At 44.4% G+C, this 16,839-nt stretch overlaps 1 protein-coding gene across 1 annotated transcript in view; it reads left to right on the forward strand.

Moving 5' to 3' along the window:
* Positions 1 to 12,904, forward strand: part of CD180 (CD180 molecule) — a 17,688-nt gene extending 4,784 nt beyond the window's left edge. The window contains exons 2-3 of the mRNA XM_006762400.2: positions 7,264 to 7,430; positions 9,484 to 12,904. Of these exons, the coding sequence (XP_006762463.1) occupies positions 7,264 to 7,430; positions 9,484 to 11,209 (1,893 nt within the window). The 3' untranslated portion in view covers positions 11,210 to 12,904. The remainder of the gene's footprint in view (positions 1 to 7,263; positions 7,431 to 9,483) is intronic.
* Positions 12,905 to 16,839: the final 3,935 nt, after the last annotated feature.

Genomic DNA, 16,839 nt, shown 5'->3' on the forward strand with positions numbered 1-16,839 from the left:
TGCTCTGTACATGACGGGTGCGGCGCCCCAACTCCCCAATCAGCCCTGCTCTGAGCCTGACCAAGGTCTACACCTAGGGATTGGGCCTGCCCTCTGCCACCCGGGAGCAGGCCTAAGCCAGCAGGTCATTATCTCCCGAGGGGTCCCAGACTGCGAGAGGGCACAGGCCGGGCTGAGAACTGAGGGATTCCCCCCCCACACCCGAGTGCACAAATTTTGTGCACCAGGCTACTAGTATTTTAATATTGCTATTTGCCCTTTCTCTATAATAGAAGTGTCAGAGATGAAAGAAAAATTAGTAAAATGTATATGAAAATCTCCCTCCTGTCAGAGTCTGGGGCATGCCAAGGGACCCAGAGTAAAGTCCCCGCACACCCACAGCGCCTCAAAATTGTGCGAGACCCAGACCCAGCCAGCCCCACCCTCATCAGCCTCAGGTCCCCTGGCCTGGCACTGGGCGGGGGGCACAGCCTCAGGTCCCCTGACCCAGCACTGGGCAGGGGGTGCGGACTCAGCTCCCCCAGTCCTGGTGCCAGGGCAGGGGGCATGGCCTCAGGTCCCCGGGCCGGGCCTCAGGTCCCCTGTCTCCGGCGCAAGGGCACAAGGGCATGATGACCATTTGCATATTAGCTCTTTATTGTGTAGGATTATAAATGAATCAGATAAAGAGGGATATAGAGCTGGGTCCAGAAGGGTCTGGACAGCAGGATCTTCTGTCCCCATAGAACTGAGGTATACCACCCTCCTGCCGCATGAATGTATTTATCCATGTGGGAGGACTGTGCCCTCTTGGGAATGTTTTGTCTTGTTTGCAGAGAATAATTGTTACACTGGGATTTGGAAGCTCATTAAACTCTCCTTGTTTAAGAGTTCTTTTTTAAAAAACTGAATATATTGTGATGACATTGGTTAATAAAACTATACAGGTTTCAGGTTCCTAGTGATGAACAGAAATCCTTAATTTCAATGTAGCTGGATTTATTATTGGTGCTGTTCTTTCAGTGCCTTTCTGTCCTGTTTAAGAAATCTTTGCCTCCTCAAGGTCATGAAGATATTATACTATGGTTTTTATTAGGAATTTTATTGTTTTGTATTTCTATTTCTAGGTTTCACATTTAGATCTAAGATCCATCTGAAATTGTTTACATATGAAGTGAGGGAGGAGTCAAAGTGAATGTTTTAATAAATTTTTTTGTTTGAAAACATTTCAAATTTAGACATGTTCTAGAAATAATACAGTGAACATCTATCAACACTCCATGTAGAATCTTCCATTGCTAAATACTGTATGTTCTTTCTGTGTGAGTGTGTGTGTGTGAAACATGAGTAACAAAATTAGACCCATGACCAAGTCTTTGGAGGCTGACAAATATGTGAAGCATAGCTGGAATTCAGTGTTCTGTGATTTGGATTCTGGTGACATTTTAGGTTTGCTCTTGACTAATGACTTGGGAGTGTAGGCATACCTCCCTCATTACAAATGGGCTCATCTCAGCTATTCTGTGCATTCAGAACCATGGTAGGAGACAGTCCTTCAATCCTAGGTATGAGAAGGAGGGGTGTGTGCTTAGTAGAGCTTCTTTTTAGGAGAACTCCAAGTTCATAGATACAAAGGCTTCCTAATAACTCTAGATCAGCGGTTCTCAACCTGTGGGTCGTGACCCCTTTGGCGGTCAAACAACCCTTTCACAGGGGTCGCCTAAGATCATCCTGCATATCAGATATTTACGTTATGATTCATAACAGTAGCAACATTACAGTTATGAAGTAGCAACGAAAATAATTTTATGGTTGGGTCACAACATGAGGAACTGTATTTAAAGGGCCAGAAGGTTGAGAACCACTGCCCTAGACAATGGCAGGCTGTTGTGATGATCCAGTGAAATACTAACTCCTCTTGGGAGTGCTAGACATACGTTATTCAATTAATCCTCAGAGTTGGCCTGCAAAGAGGGTTACTGTCCTCCATATACAGTTGGAGGGAAAGGAGGCTCAGAGAACACAGCTTGGACTTGAACCCAGGCAGTCTGACTGCAGACAAAGAGAAAATGAACTGCACACAATGGGAATGCCCTTTGCTCAGAGGACTCAGATTGACAACAACGTTTTAGGATGGTGCCCTCTTGGGAATGTTTTCTTTTATTTGCAGAGAGTAATTGTTACTCTAGGATTTGGCTCAGCCAAATCACTATCTCTGGAAAAAGGAGTGGTTATGGGGGCGGGCTGGGGTTCAGCCTCCCAGACTTCTTGTGCATGGGGGGAGGGGTGGAGGGGGGGGCGTAGCTGCTGTGTGTGCCAAGTACACAGATGAGCCATCCGTAAAGGTGGGAATTGGCACTAGAGTGAAACGCAAAGGATCTAAATTAGAAAATGATTTCAACACTTGTGAGAAGAGAAAATACAATGGGACCGGCAGGGAGTTAGAGATACAGCAGAAAGAAGCAAAATAAGATCCTGATTGAAAAAATGCAAATGAATGCCTGCAGGGAAAAGGGATTGCACGCACGGATACAACACTTGGGAGCCCTGCTCGGTGTACAAGGCACGGCTCTGACATGACGCTAGAGACAAGGTGGTTGGTGCAGGTCCCAGGGCACAGTGGTCCTGAGCAAATGCCCATGTTGTGGAATGGGGGTGACAGGGGCAGCTGTCCTCAATACCATGTAGCCTTGCACGGGCCTGCTAACTGCATTCACATCCAGAAGGGCACTATCTGAGGTGGAACCAACCAAAGCAGAAAGGTGAGAAAGCGACTTTGGAAGCTGACCTCATACGGAGACCTGGAGAATTAGGCTGGGTTTAGAGGAAGTGGTCACGTCCGGAGTGGTGTTGGGTATCTGTCTGGAAAAGCAACTGAACACGTGGCCCTGGTAGCCAGCCTGGCCCTGAGCAAAATGACAGTGGCCACTCTGTATTTCCTCTCCGCACTCTGTCCTTTACTTCTCTGTCGCATTATCATCCTGCTGGCCTGAAATCCTCTGCTTTGTTTTCAGAATGCGCTCTCAGAAAGTTTTAATATGAGCCCTGGCTGATGTTATTCAATGGTTAGAGCATCAGCCTGCACATGGAAGGGTTGTGGATTCACTCCCCACCCCCAGTCTGGGCCTGTGCAGGAGGCAACCAGTCAATGTCTCTCTCTCACATTGATGTTTCATGATTCTCTCTCTCTCTCTCTCTCTCTCTATCTCTCCCCCTCCCCCTCATACCTTCTCTCCCTCTTGCTTTCCCTCTCCGTCCCTCCCTTCCATTCTCTCTGAAAAGCAATGGGAAAAATATCCTCAGGTGAGGATTAAAAAAAAGTTTTGATATGAATCCTGACAGCCAGAAAGACATGACTTCCCTGATGTAGTGTTTCTGCCCAAAATGTATAACCTGAATCAAATTATGAGAACAGGTAAAAACAAAAACAAAAAAAACCCTAAATGTGGGACATCCTATAAACTCTGAGCCTGTATTCGTTTTTTAAAAAAATCAATGCCATGAGAGCTAATGAAAGGCTGAGGAGTAGTCTCAGATTAAAGGAGACTAAAGAGACAAGAAAAATAAATGCAATGTGTGATCCTGAATTGGAAAAGCAAAAATTACTATAATAGACAATATTAGGATTATTGGAAAATTTTGAAGATAATTTGAATATTATAAACTGTGTTGGATAATAATATACATGAATGTTAAATATTATGAATTTTTGGTAATGGCACTGTGGTTGTATAAGAATATCCTTTTCCTTAAAAGATTTAGGGGGAAAGGGTCATGGCATCTGCAAATTACGCTCAAAAACAAAAAGAATGAGCCGTGGCCAAGTGTCTCAGTAGGTTGGAGCATCATCCGATGCACCCAAAAGGTTTCGGGCTCAATTCCCAGTCAGGGCTCATACCTAGGTTGCAGGTCCCATCCCCAGTCAGGGCGTGCACAGGAAGCAACTGATCGATGTTCCTCTCTCATATTGATATTTCTCATTCTTTCTCTCTCTTCCTTCCTCTCTCTCTCAAATCAATAAAAACATATCCTCTGGTGAGGATTAAAAAAAAAGAAAGAAGAATGAGTGTGCATGTGTGTGCATGTGTATACTGCCTTAGAGCAGGAGGAGTTTGGGCATCACCACCTGTAATATCTGAAATGGTAATTCTGACTGTACAGAAGAGTGAACATGAAAGCCAAAGAGAGGTCCATGCATTCTTGAAATGTGTTTGCTTTTTAAATTCTCTTATAAGCTACAGTTCTTGCCATTTGCCTCTTTGTCCCAGGAATCAAAGGCAGTGTCTCCCTAACTAGAGGGTAATGTTAGGGCTCCTGGTGGCTTCCCAATACTCCTCCACAGTGTGAGATTCACTGGTCCCTGGACGCTCACTGGGTTCAAACTGAGGTCCTTCCTCCATGCGCCTCTCCTTTTGCTAGCAGCTCCCTCAGGCCACCGGCTCGTAGAGCTCCGACTCAATCCTCAACTTCTCCAATCGCTTTAATGCAATAAAGTGCTTAGTAAAGCTCCAAAGAGGAGCAGTTTAGGTGTCGCAGGCACGTTTATAATCAGGAGGAGGGAATTGCCAGAGCGGAGCCTTCGGCTGTGGGGCCAGAATAGAGCCCCACAAATTGAGGAAAGGCCCCTTTCTCCACGTGTATGTGGCATCAGCTAGGCCAATGGAGACCAGGAAAGAAAAATGCCCCCCCCCCCCGCCCCAAAGCTAATCGAATTGAATTGGGGCAAAAGCTGCATATCCATCTCCTCTCTGAGTCATCCATGTTCATGGGCACCAAAGAGGGGTCTAGCAACATGTGCTTTTCCCCATATGTATAACTAGTCAGCTAAATATAAGTTATCAATGCAAAGTATGCATTTCAAGGACATTAGGGGGATTTGTGGCAGTGCCTGGAGGGCTTTGGGACTATAAAACGAAAAATGAATTACAAAGAAATACGAATACAGCATGTTCATCTGTGACCTTCATAATATTGTAACAATATGGAAGACACGGTGGTTTCTAGTAGGTGACCATGCTTACTGCAACTACAAAACGTGCACCACCAGCAGAGGCTGGAGCGAGAAAGCAAAAAGCAGTTAAAGTGGTGGCATCTCTAAAACATCACACTTCAGAGCAAAGAGAATGTGGGGACTCTTCTGCTTCCAGCTACGCAGGGCTGTGTGCAACTCACAGTAAGGAAAGCTGCTGGTCTCCAGTTTGATGGGCAGGTCTTCCCCAGACCAGGGCGGTCTCCGAGGGGCCTCTAGTGAGACCACAGCATGGTCAGGGGAAAGGCAGGGTCTGAAAGGTTGGGTGAAACCACGTGGTGCCGTAGAAGATCTGAAAAATGGCCCCCAAGTGCATTTTCCTTGGAGATTATTTCATAATAGACACCATCAGGTCTTTATACCTGCCCACTATGCGTTATCCTAAGGCATCACCCAAATAAACCATGACCCTGTAATTCTATAGACGTCTAACCAACCCCTTCCCATTTTTACCCAGTTGGTCCAAGATTTAGAACTTGAGTTGGGGAACCTAACAAGTGGTTACTGGCAGATTTCTGAATACTTGACTCACTTGGGACGCAGGATCAGGCAGTGCTCTGGACTTATGTGCAGGGCTGTACCCCAAAAAACAGCAGTCTGTGGCTCCTGAGATCCAAAATAAATTCACACTCCAAGGCTGCACAGCCCCATGACCTAAAGTCTGTGCCACATTGCTAGCTCGTTGACACGTTATATTTAGAAAATTTATTTTTTTTCCCATTTTTTTAAATCCTCACCTGAGGATATTTTTCCATTCATTTTTAAAGAGAGTGGAAGAGAGAGGGAAAGACAGAGAGAAACATTGATGTGAGAGAAACACATGGATTGGTTGCCTCCTGCATGAGCCCTGACCAGGGTCCTGGACAGGGAGGAGCCTGCAACCAAGGTATGTGCCCTTGACCAGAATAGAACCAGGGATCCTCCGGCCGATGCTCTATCCACTGAGCCAAAGTGGCTAGGGCTAGAACATTTCTAACCACATATACATAACTAGTTACTTACAAGGGATCTCTATGTATGTATCACTCAACATTCAACAACCATCAACATTTTACCTGCTGATCTCATCTACCTATTCCTCTCCTCCCTTTTTGACAGAGTATTTGAAAGCAATTCTCAAACATTATATCATTTTATCCCTAAATACTTCAAAATGCATCTCAAAAATTAAGAACGTTTCTCTTATCATTAACAACATTTATAATTCTTTAGTAGTTTTAATATCCTGTCTACATTCAAAGTTCCTCGATACTCTATAAAAGTCTTTTCCTAAGTGCATTATTTGGACCAGGGTCTAAACAAGGGCTACTCTATTATTTGTTGGTTATGTCTCTTAAATAGCTTTTACTTATGTCTCTTTTTTTACAAGAACAGTTTTCTGTCTCCTCCCACGCCCTCCCCTCTCCACTTCTGCCCACAGCATTCACATCCCATAAAGCAAAGTCAGTTGTTCTACAGAATGTCCTGGATTTGGGTAATTGCTACCTTGTGGTGCTGTTGAACTTAAATCCCACACATCACTTATGGAAGTTAAGCCTACAGTCATGGTTGGGTTCAAGCTTTAACTGGGGGAGAGGTGGGCGAGAATACCTCATAGGTGGTACTGTGTCCTTACATCACATCAGAAAGTGTGGATGGATGTCTGGTTGTCTAATTTTGCTGATGCTAAACTAGAGTGATTTAAAACATTTTCTGGCATCCAAAATGAAACCTATGAAACAAAGTATATTCAAAGAAGTCTTGCTTCCATTCTTGCTCCTCTACCTGGTTCATCTCTCCCCTTCAAGACAACCAGTTTTGAGTTTTCCCCCCATGGTTTCTTTCTGCAAATATAATAAAATACACACATACCTATCTTATAGAAAAGATAGTATACAATACATTACGTACTACACCCCATCTACCATCTATACTACATATGTACATTTGACACCTTGCTTTTTTCACCACACAATATGCCTGGACAGCACGCCCTATCAGTGTGTGGAAATCTCAGTCATTTCATTTTCAGCTGCTGAAGGTTCCCTTTTGTGACTGTACCATGTTTTGTTCAATTGATCCTATAGTGATGGATAAGCTGGGTATTGTCAATCTTCTAATATAAAAAATGCTTAAATAAATCATCGAATGCATAAGGCATATATACTTGGTAAAGACTCCAGGAAGTGGGATTGATGCTCAAAAAAATACCACATACATACATTTGCAATCAAATTATGAAGTCTGATATTAATTTACATTGTTTATCTCATCAGAAAGAAGCCAACAAAATATATAACTGTGAAAATTTGGGTCTCAGAGAGATTCCTGACACTCTACCAAACACAACAGAATTTTTGGAATTCAGTTTTAACTTCTTGCCTGCAATTCAGAACACAACTTTCTGCAGACTCACAAATCTGATCTTTTTGGATTTAACCAGGTATGTATCTGAGTTCCCTGCATGCACTGATGTTTTACCTAGGGAAAAGCACAACTTGCATTCCAAGTGCATCCAGGACCTTTGGGGGCACAGGGACCATCAGCTTATCCTGTGTGTGTATCTCTCCTATGAAATAGTTTTATGCAGGTGCAATGTAATTAAAAAAACAAACAAACAAACAATGGAGTAGAAAGGAAATTGTCAAACTAGACTGGCTCAGTCATGCTGCTTAAGTTCTAAGGAATAATGATAATAAAACTGAAAACAAATTTTACAAATATAGCAGATCAGTTTTAATATTTTTTCTTTCATCAGACTGTTGATTTTACTATTTTCTTTAAATATGTGAAACTTGTTTGATATAAATATATTTATCATATTTTCTGATACTATAATGCATTTTCTATATTCTTTATATATTATCAAATACATGATAATTCTTATATCAGCATTTTAACGTAATTCCATAGATTTTTAAATTATTATTATTTTTTTCTGACTTTGGCTAATGTGTTTCCCTTATATTTTTATTGAATTTTTATTTTGAGCTCATTTATCTTTTGGAAATATGTGTAAATCTTTGTTTAAAATGCTTTCCTGGAATTAGATAATACTAATGAATTGTTAATATTTCTATATGTGACAATGGCATTTTGGCTATTGAAAATAAGCCTCAATGTTTTTTTGCAGATGCCTACTCAAATATGTATGGGATAGCTAAGGTTTGTTTTAAAACAATTCAGGAGATAGAGTTGGGACTAGATGAAGCAGAGAGCATATATGGCAAAATCTTGAGAATTATTGCATCTGTGTGATAGATGTGTGAAGGTTTATTGCATTTTTCTCTTTGTTTTTATGTAAAGTTGAAAGTTTTCCTTATTAAAATTTAAGTACACCGATCTGGAAAGGTTTTCTATTTCCTTCTGCCAGTTACCTGAAGTTACTGCCATCCTGGAACAACTTCAAACTCTATTTTCCACTTGGGTTTCTTTGGGGAGGTCTACAGAGGTGGCATAACCCATGCCTCAATCCTCCTGAGTAGAAGCTTATGGTTAGGGGATCTCAGAGGAGAGTCTTTCCTTGTTATTGTTGTCCTTATTCCATTCAGAGCCAAGACCAAGACAAACACACATCCCAAGGTCTCCCTCTGTGAGCTTTCTTTTATACGGTCACCCACTGAAGGATCCCTTTTGAGGGTCATGAGCAGGTTTTTGAGAGGACCTCCTAGCCTATCCCCAAGCTTTGTCTTCTGCCACTGACACATGTGGCTCATTAAAAGCCAGGCTCTAGGCTACTAGGGGCTTACAGATATTGGCAGATGTGGCAAAGCTAGCTCTAGGGCTCACTTGCTGCTATGGATTCAGGCTTCCTTTCCACAATTCATTTCTAAGGAATTCCCCTTGACCTTGAGGGTAGGTGTGTTGTATATGTGTGTGTACTGCCCAATATCATTAGGTTCAGTACCAGTAGGGGTGTCTTTTCAGCTCTAGTGTTGCATATTTCTATAAATGCACTCACCACCATTCTACAAAGTAATCATTATTTCTATACTTTATAGATTAAAAAAACAGAGGTTGTAAAAAGTTGTAACTTAACCAGGATGACACAGATTCCTATGTAAATATCATTACTATGCATTCTATATAACACACGGGCACACACACACACATACACATATATCATATATATTATGCTTTATATGTAACATTTTCTATTACGTAAAATAGTAAATAATAGTTTGATTATTTTTTCAACAAGCAAACCATTAATTGTTCTCTAGGTTCCAAACACAAACTTCTTACAGTTTAACCTAAAGGGGCAAGATATTTAGGGGGGTGGGGATCTAAATTAGTATGTTTAGAATTGAGGCTAGTCATTAATTCAAGAGGCCACCTGTAGCTACTAAAGAATGTTTTTCATGTTTTACTCTGAATGACAATGTACACTGTTTTTACTATACACAAACCATGACTTTTTAAATGTAGCTCATGGTGACAGAATGTCTTCTGCTTTTTTCTAATTAGTTATTGTTAAATACTATTACCTTTTCAAGGTGCCAGATCAATTGGATACATGAAGACACTTTTCAAAGCCATCACCAATTGGACACCCTTGTGCTGACTGGAAATCCCCTGATATTCATGGCCGAAACATCCCTCCTCGGGCCCAGGGCGCTGAAGCACCTTTTCTTAATCCAAACGGGAATATCCAATCTCGAGTTTATCCCAGTGCACAATCTGGAAAACTTGGAAAGTTTGTATCTTGGAAGCAACCACATTTCCTCCATGAAGTTCCCAGGAAACTTCCCAACACAGAATCTGAAGGTTCTGGATTTTCAGAATAATGCTCTCCACTTTCTCTCTCGCGAAGACCTGAACACTCTGGGGGCCACCAACCTCAGCCTCAACCTCGATAGCAATGACATTAAAGGCATGGAGCCTGGGGCTTTCCATGCAAAAGTCTTCCAAAGTCTGCGATTCGGAGGGACGCTTGACGTGTCTGTCATATTGAAAGGTCTACAGAACTCTACTACTCGGTCTCTCTGGCTGGGGACATACGAGGACACTGAGAGCCGGGACCTGACTCCCGCCATGCTCGAGGGACTCTGTGAAATGTCCGTGGAGAGCATCAGCCTGCGCAAGTACCATTTCTCCGACTTGTCCGCTACCACATTTCGGTGCTTCACGCCCCTCCGGGAATTGGACCTGACGGCAACTCACTTGAGAGAGTTACCCTCTGGGATTCAGGGTATGAACTCGCTCAGGAAATTAGTTCTCAATGTAAATCATTTTGAGCAATTGTGTCAAATCAATGCTGCCAGTTTCCCGGCCCTCACAGACCTCTCTATCAAAGGCAACCTGGGGGTACTTGACCTCGGTGCTGGGTGTTTGGAAAAACTAGCAAATCTCCGGAGACTTGATTTAAGCCACAATGGCGTAAAGGCTTCTGACTGCTGCAATCTGCCGCTCAAAGGCCTGCACCACTTGCAGTACCTAAACCTGAGCTACGCTGTGTCCATGGGGCTCCGGCGTCAGGCGTTCCAAGAGAGTCCTAAGCTGGAAGTCCTGGATTTGGCGTTTACTCACCTGACGGTTATGGCGTCACAAAGTCCTTTCCAAAACCTCCCTCTCCTGCAGGTCCTGAATCTCTCCCACTGCCTCCTTGACGCCAGCAATCAGCACCTGCTGGAAGGCCTGGAGGGTCTCCGGCACCTGAATTTACAGGGAAATAGATTTCAAGATGGGAGCCTCTCCAAGACCAACCTTCTCCAGACAGTAGCCGGCTTGGAGGTGCTGGTTTTATCCTCCTGCGAGCTCCTCTCTATACACCAGCAGGCCTTCCACAGCCTTGGGAACGTGACTCACATAGACTTGAGCCAGAACAGCCTGACGGAAAACAGCATCGGTGCTCTTGGCCACCTGAAGGGGCTCTACCTCAACCTGGCCTCCAACAGCATTCGCATCATCCCACCCCGCCTCCTCCCCACCTTGTCCCAGCAGAGCACCATTAATTTAAGTCACAACCCTCTGGACTGCACTTGCTCAAATGTCCGTTTCATAACCTGGTACAGAGAAAACCTGCACAAACTCGAGGACGTGGAGGAGACGGTGTGTGCGAACCCCCCATCTCTAAGGGGAGTCAAGCTGTCTGAGGTCGAACTGTCCTGTGGGATTACGGCCGTGGGCATTTTTTTTCTCGTGGTATTTTTATTCTTGTTCACCATCCTGCTCATTTTTGCAGTTAAATTCCTCCTTAGGTGGAAATACCAGCACATTTAGTGCTGAAGGTGTCTAGAGATGGCAAATAAATGTGTTTGGCCGAATTGCCCCAAATAGAGAGACTGTTGTCTGTTAGGGACCAGACTTGACAGATTGGTCCCTGACACCGGGCAGGGATTTTCTGTGCTTTTCTGAGTCCCCGGACTAATGACACTCCCTGGAAAGTAAATGAGGGACAGATGCAGCTGTGAGAAACACCCAGCCATCTCCTTACATGAAAGTGGGTGGAAGTAGAGGGAGGACCTGTGGCAGGGCAAGGCCCAGGCAGTCACCCACGAGGAGGGCACCTCCCTCCCACTCCTGGACACCCTTCGAAGCACCTCCCACCTTGACCCTAAAGGGAGACCACCAACGCCCACAACCTGGCAGCTCTGAGGACCCCAGCTCCCAACTCTCTCTTGCACCGTTGGGCACTGTGCTTGGGTCTGAGTTCCCAGTAATGTAGCTGTTTGGGGAACTTGTTGTGGATAAAGTCTTAATGTTCATTTTAAATGAAAAAAGAGGAAACAATGAATTTAGAAGAAGAGGCTGAGAACTGAACCTTACCATCAAATGGACTCTATTAATCTCCCTAATCCTTAGGTGTCTGCAGTCTCTACAAATACCACTAGGATGCAAATAGCTACAGAAAAAAAAAAAATGACATCCTTCCCCGGCTCCTCCCTTCCCCAGGGTTTAGGGTTTTTGCTACATTGCCCAGCTCACCTGCAGGCAAGCCCCAGCAGCCAACCAGGTGCCTCACTGTTTGGTTACAGAGCCCAACTCCCAGGAGGGCTGTGGTGCAAGTACGCTTCTCATGTGCAGGCCGGTCCTTCAGAGTCTTTCCCACAGGAACCGTGAGATAAATGGTGGTCTGGCTCCCAGGCCAGCTCTCAAACGCCGATTCACCTGGGACAGCAATTGAGATAACACATTTACAATGAAGACCAGTGGGAGAAAGCAGCTCCGTATGCCAGCTGTCTGTCAAGAGCACAATAAGCTGGCTCAGTGAGTAGTTTCTGTTGAGGCTGGGGTGTCAGTAAAGATAGTACCAGCAACACAGAGGGGACAGGACCACTGAATACGATAGAGAAAGAGGACATGGAAGCTCCAGTGTGATGACCTGGTCCTCCCCAAGGCCCAAAGAGTCACCCTCCTGCAGGGCTCGCTCTCTGAAGTCTGCATTGATGGACAGGGTAGCCCTTGTACTCCGGTGCTGCATTTACAGGGCCTTGATTAAGTTCTATAACCAGTTGTAGGCTTGCAATGGTAACTTATAGTTATGAAATTCTGATTGGATATCAAAGGAAAATTTGAGTAATATCTAATCCGAATTGTTTGGCCCTTAGCTGAGGGCATAATATTGAGACACAATAACAGAGTGGAAACTTGGGAACGAACTCCTTTTCACTTGTACATGCCCAGAAACAGCAGGAAAGACAAGGAATAGTGAAGTGAAGTCACAGATCTTCACTGAAAAGCCTCAGTAGTCTTAGGGGGTATTTCGTACTAGAGAGGAGGCCAAGTTTTCCCACTGGTTCCTGGTTAGGGACACAAGGCAGGAGCTAGGGTAAAGTGAGTGAGGCCATTGCCTTGGGTGCAAAATTTAGGGGAGAACCAAGTTATTTACCATGAATAGCCACGATCTGGAAACAGCCCAACTGCCCATCAGTAGATGAGCTGATAAAACGCTGTAGGACATTTATACCCTGGAATACCACGTGGCTGTAAAAAAGAAGGATCTCTTACCTTTTGCAACAGCCTGGATGGACCTAGGGATTATTATGCTAAGGGAAATAAGCCAGCCAGAGAAAGACAAGTACCATATGATCTCACTCATTTGTGCAATCTAATGAATAAAATAAACTGATGAACAAAATAGAAACAGAGTCATGGATACGTGGAATAGACTGATGCTGTCAGAGGGGACAGGGAGAGGAGGACTAGATGAAGGAAGGTGAAGGGATTAGCCAAACAACATATATGCATAACTCACAGACTCAGACAACAGTGTAGTGACAGCCAGAGGGAAGGGGGCTAGGGAATGAGTGGAACAGGCAAAGGGGCAAAAATAGAGACATCTAATAAAGGGGAAAAAATTAAGAGATAACCAAAATACTCGGTGAGCAAAACAAAAAAAAAATTAATACAATATTTTAAAAACTTTAAGTTAATGCAAAAAAAATTGATGGTAAAACATTAAAATTTTAAACAAGCCCTGGCCGGGTAACTCAGTTGGTTAGAGCTTTGTCCCGATGTGGCAAGTTACAGGTTCAGTCCCCAGTCAGGGCACACAAAAGAATCAACCAGCCCTAACGGGTTTGGCTCAGTGGATAGAGCATCTGCCTGCAGACTGAAGGGTCCCAGGTTCGAGTCCGGTCAAGGGCATGTACCTTGGCAGCTGATTGATGTTTCTCTCTCACCGATGTTTCTAACTCTCTATCCCTCTCCCTTCTTCTCTGCAAAAATAAATAAAATATAAAAAAAAGAATCAACCAATGAATGCATAAATAAGTGGAATAATGAATCAATGTCTCTCTCCCTCCCTCTCTCTAAAAAAATCAAGAAAAATTAAAAAATATTAAACAAAGACAGGATCCATAACAGTGCCATGATGAACCATGAAAAGAAAAGGGAAAAATTAGTAATACCAGTCTTGCCTTTGTTTCAAATGTTGATATTTTGTTCACTGTGGATGCTTTGCATTAGTTTTTATTTTTTTAATGTTGCATTAAAAGATTATTTATCTTCATTACTGAGTTTTTGGTGCCCCCCTTAAATTTTGTGCCCAAGGTGGGTGCCTCACTCACCTCCCCGTTCCTGCCTGAGGATTGGTGAGAAGTGGGATTCCCTTTGAACTCCAGGCTGCAGTTTCCTGAGGGCCTCGCTGGCACACTCTCTCAGTGTTATTCCAAAGTGTGCATCTCCTTCCCCTTACATCCTGGAAGCAGAGAGAAGTGTTCAAGATTCCCCATCGTGTTCCTCCATCCTTAGCTAACTTCCGCTAACTCCTGAGTTCAAAGGCATCTCTCCATCAAAGCCAAGACAGGTGCAGAGACGAATGGGCACCAAACCCTCTGAGCCCCAGGTGCCTGGGGAGGTGCCAGGAGGACGGGCAAGCACAGCATACTCTGCCAATGAAATGAATCATCACACAATTAACTGCTTTAATGATCTTGAATATCAGCATTTGGGAGAACAGGTGTCTGAGAGGGGAAGTTTCCTCAGCTTCCCCAGGAAGCATTTGAGAGGCAATTATTTAAGGACGGGTGTCAAAGGAGAATGTGCCTGAAGATATGAGGACATTGAGACACACGCCTGAGCCGCCGTTATTTCTTCAGGGGCCTAGGATGGTGGGGCATCCTTCTGAGAGGGCCAATCAGAGCCACATCCGGGTTGGTGTGGGTCTGGAGTCTGGCAGCCACTGAAGCAGGTTGTCCTTGAGTTTCGGGCTCAGAGGGACCTAATGTGGAAGTGGGCGTGGCTGCCTTTGCCAGGCTCTAGGTGTGCAGAGCAGGGGCTCCTCCAGGCAGCTGCCCAGCTGCTGCCACAGGGAAGGTCTCTTCTACTGGGTCCTGGGCGGCACTGGTTTAGAGAGGTCAGGCCTCTCACTCTCCAAAGTGGGAGAGAGCCTCCTGATAGCCACACCACCCGGCTGCCACTCTCCTGCAGGAGCCATTCACCTTGGCGAATCTAGGCAGGGATGTGGTACAACTCATAGCTGTTTCGGTGTGTTGCGTTCATTTGTTTATAAGATGAGGAGCTCTGGAAACTTTGGGAAATATCTCTGGTGGTGACCATGAAGATGCAAACGGTACGCTCACTGGCAGCTCCCTCCTTCTCTTTTGTTTCTCTTTCCTTGATGTCTCTTCCCCTCCTTCCTTCCTTTTTTCCTTCTCTCCCGCTGTGCTTCCTTCCTTTGTTATTTCCTTCTTTCCATCAGAGAGTACGGAAGTCCACACACTAGGAATCCAGGCTAAGGTAGCACCAGCCCACTGCGTCCCCTGTGTACTCCAGCAAATGTAAGCTCTTTCCTGCCTCAAGGCTATAAGCAGCAGCCAGGAAATACTAATGGCTGATCTACCGCCCGATAGCCCACCGTCACACATGATATGTGATGTGTAACTTAGGAAAACCAACGCATCCTTAGACTATCGCTAATGTGAATTGCATCACCTTAAAGACTAGAGCAGCGGTTCTCAACCTGTGGGTTGCGACCCCTTTGGGGGTCGAATGACCCTTTCGCAGGGGTCGCCTAAGACCATCGGAAAACACATATATAATTACATATTGTTTTTGTGATTAATCACTATGCTTTAATGGTTCAATTTGTAACAATGAAATTGGGGGTCACCACAACATGAGGAACTGTATTAAAGGGTTGTGGCATTAGGAAGGTTGAGAACCAGTGGACTAGAGGGTCCCAAGCCCTAGCAAACACACCTGCCCATCTTGCTTGCGTTCACCAGGCCCTCGCTGCTCCATGTGGCGGAACTTGCTGCTCCAACACTGCACACTGACCTGAGGCTCCGTGACACTCTGTTTTAAGCAACAGTAAATTCACCTGACAAAGTCAGGAAGGGAGGTTTTTGATGGCTGCTGTCAGTTTTATTGCTTTATCCTGGTTACTGGATAGAATCTGTAGACACGGCGTGTTTATTGGTTTTATGTATCGCGTGTTGTTGCTGCTCTGACAAGGCAGTCCTATAAAAATGTGTTATTATTGCATGTTGTAGCCCAGTGAGCTGACCCTGCATTTCAAAGTGTGCTGGAGCAAATAGCATTGAAGACCATAAAAAATGACTGGCCTCCATCACAGAGGACCCTGCGTGGGCTGCGACTCCCACAATCTGGGCACAAATTTTCCCGCTGCCAAGCCAGCAGCCATCACTGCTACCTGGACACAGCGCCGACCCAACACAGGCATGACCTGTGAAACTTCAACACAGGAAATGGTCGCATCATTCCTTCTGATTCAATTCTCCCATAAGTGCTGTTTCTGATATTCAAGTTTACAAAAGTATGTCATAAATGGCTTTTTAATGCTTTATATATATTAGTATACGATGCAGGAGGGGTAGCTGACGCTGTTTTCTATCTGCTCTGAATGCTGAAGGGAACATTAACTTGAATTACATCAAGAGAAGATGTGATTAGTTCTAAGCGAGACATGGCTGGGGGTGCTGGATGTCGACTGGAAACAAGTGCCTGCTGCGTTCAGAGTTAGACCGTCTAACTCAGCGATGGCGAACCTTTTGAGCTCGGCGTGTCAGCATTTTGAAAAACCCTAACCTAACTCTGGTGCCTTGTTACATATAGAAATTTTTTGATATTTGCAACCATAGTAAAACAAAGATGTATATTTTTGATATTTATTTTATATATTTAAATGCCATTTAACAAGGGAAAATCAACCAAAAAAAAAAATGAGTTCGCGTGTCACCTCTGACACATGTGTCATAGGTTCGCCATCACTGGGAAGGCTGCAGAGGAATGGACCAAACGGTGGGGGTCCCAGATAATGATTTATCACCAGAATCACCTGGCCGGTCCCTTACAAAACAGATTCCCATGCCCCACCCTAGATTTTGGGATTCCGTTAGTCTGGGGTTGTCCTAGGACTCTCAGCCTAATGATTTCATGTAATATCT

This window comes from Myotis davidii, unplaced genomic scaffold, assembly GCF_000327345.1.
Source record: "Myotis davidii unplaced genomic scaffold, ASM32734v1 scaffold135, whole genome shotgun sequence".
In the NCBI taxonomy this organism is placed as follows: Eukaryota; Metazoa; Chordata; class Mammalia; order Chiroptera; family Vespertilionidae; genus Myotis; species Myotis davidii.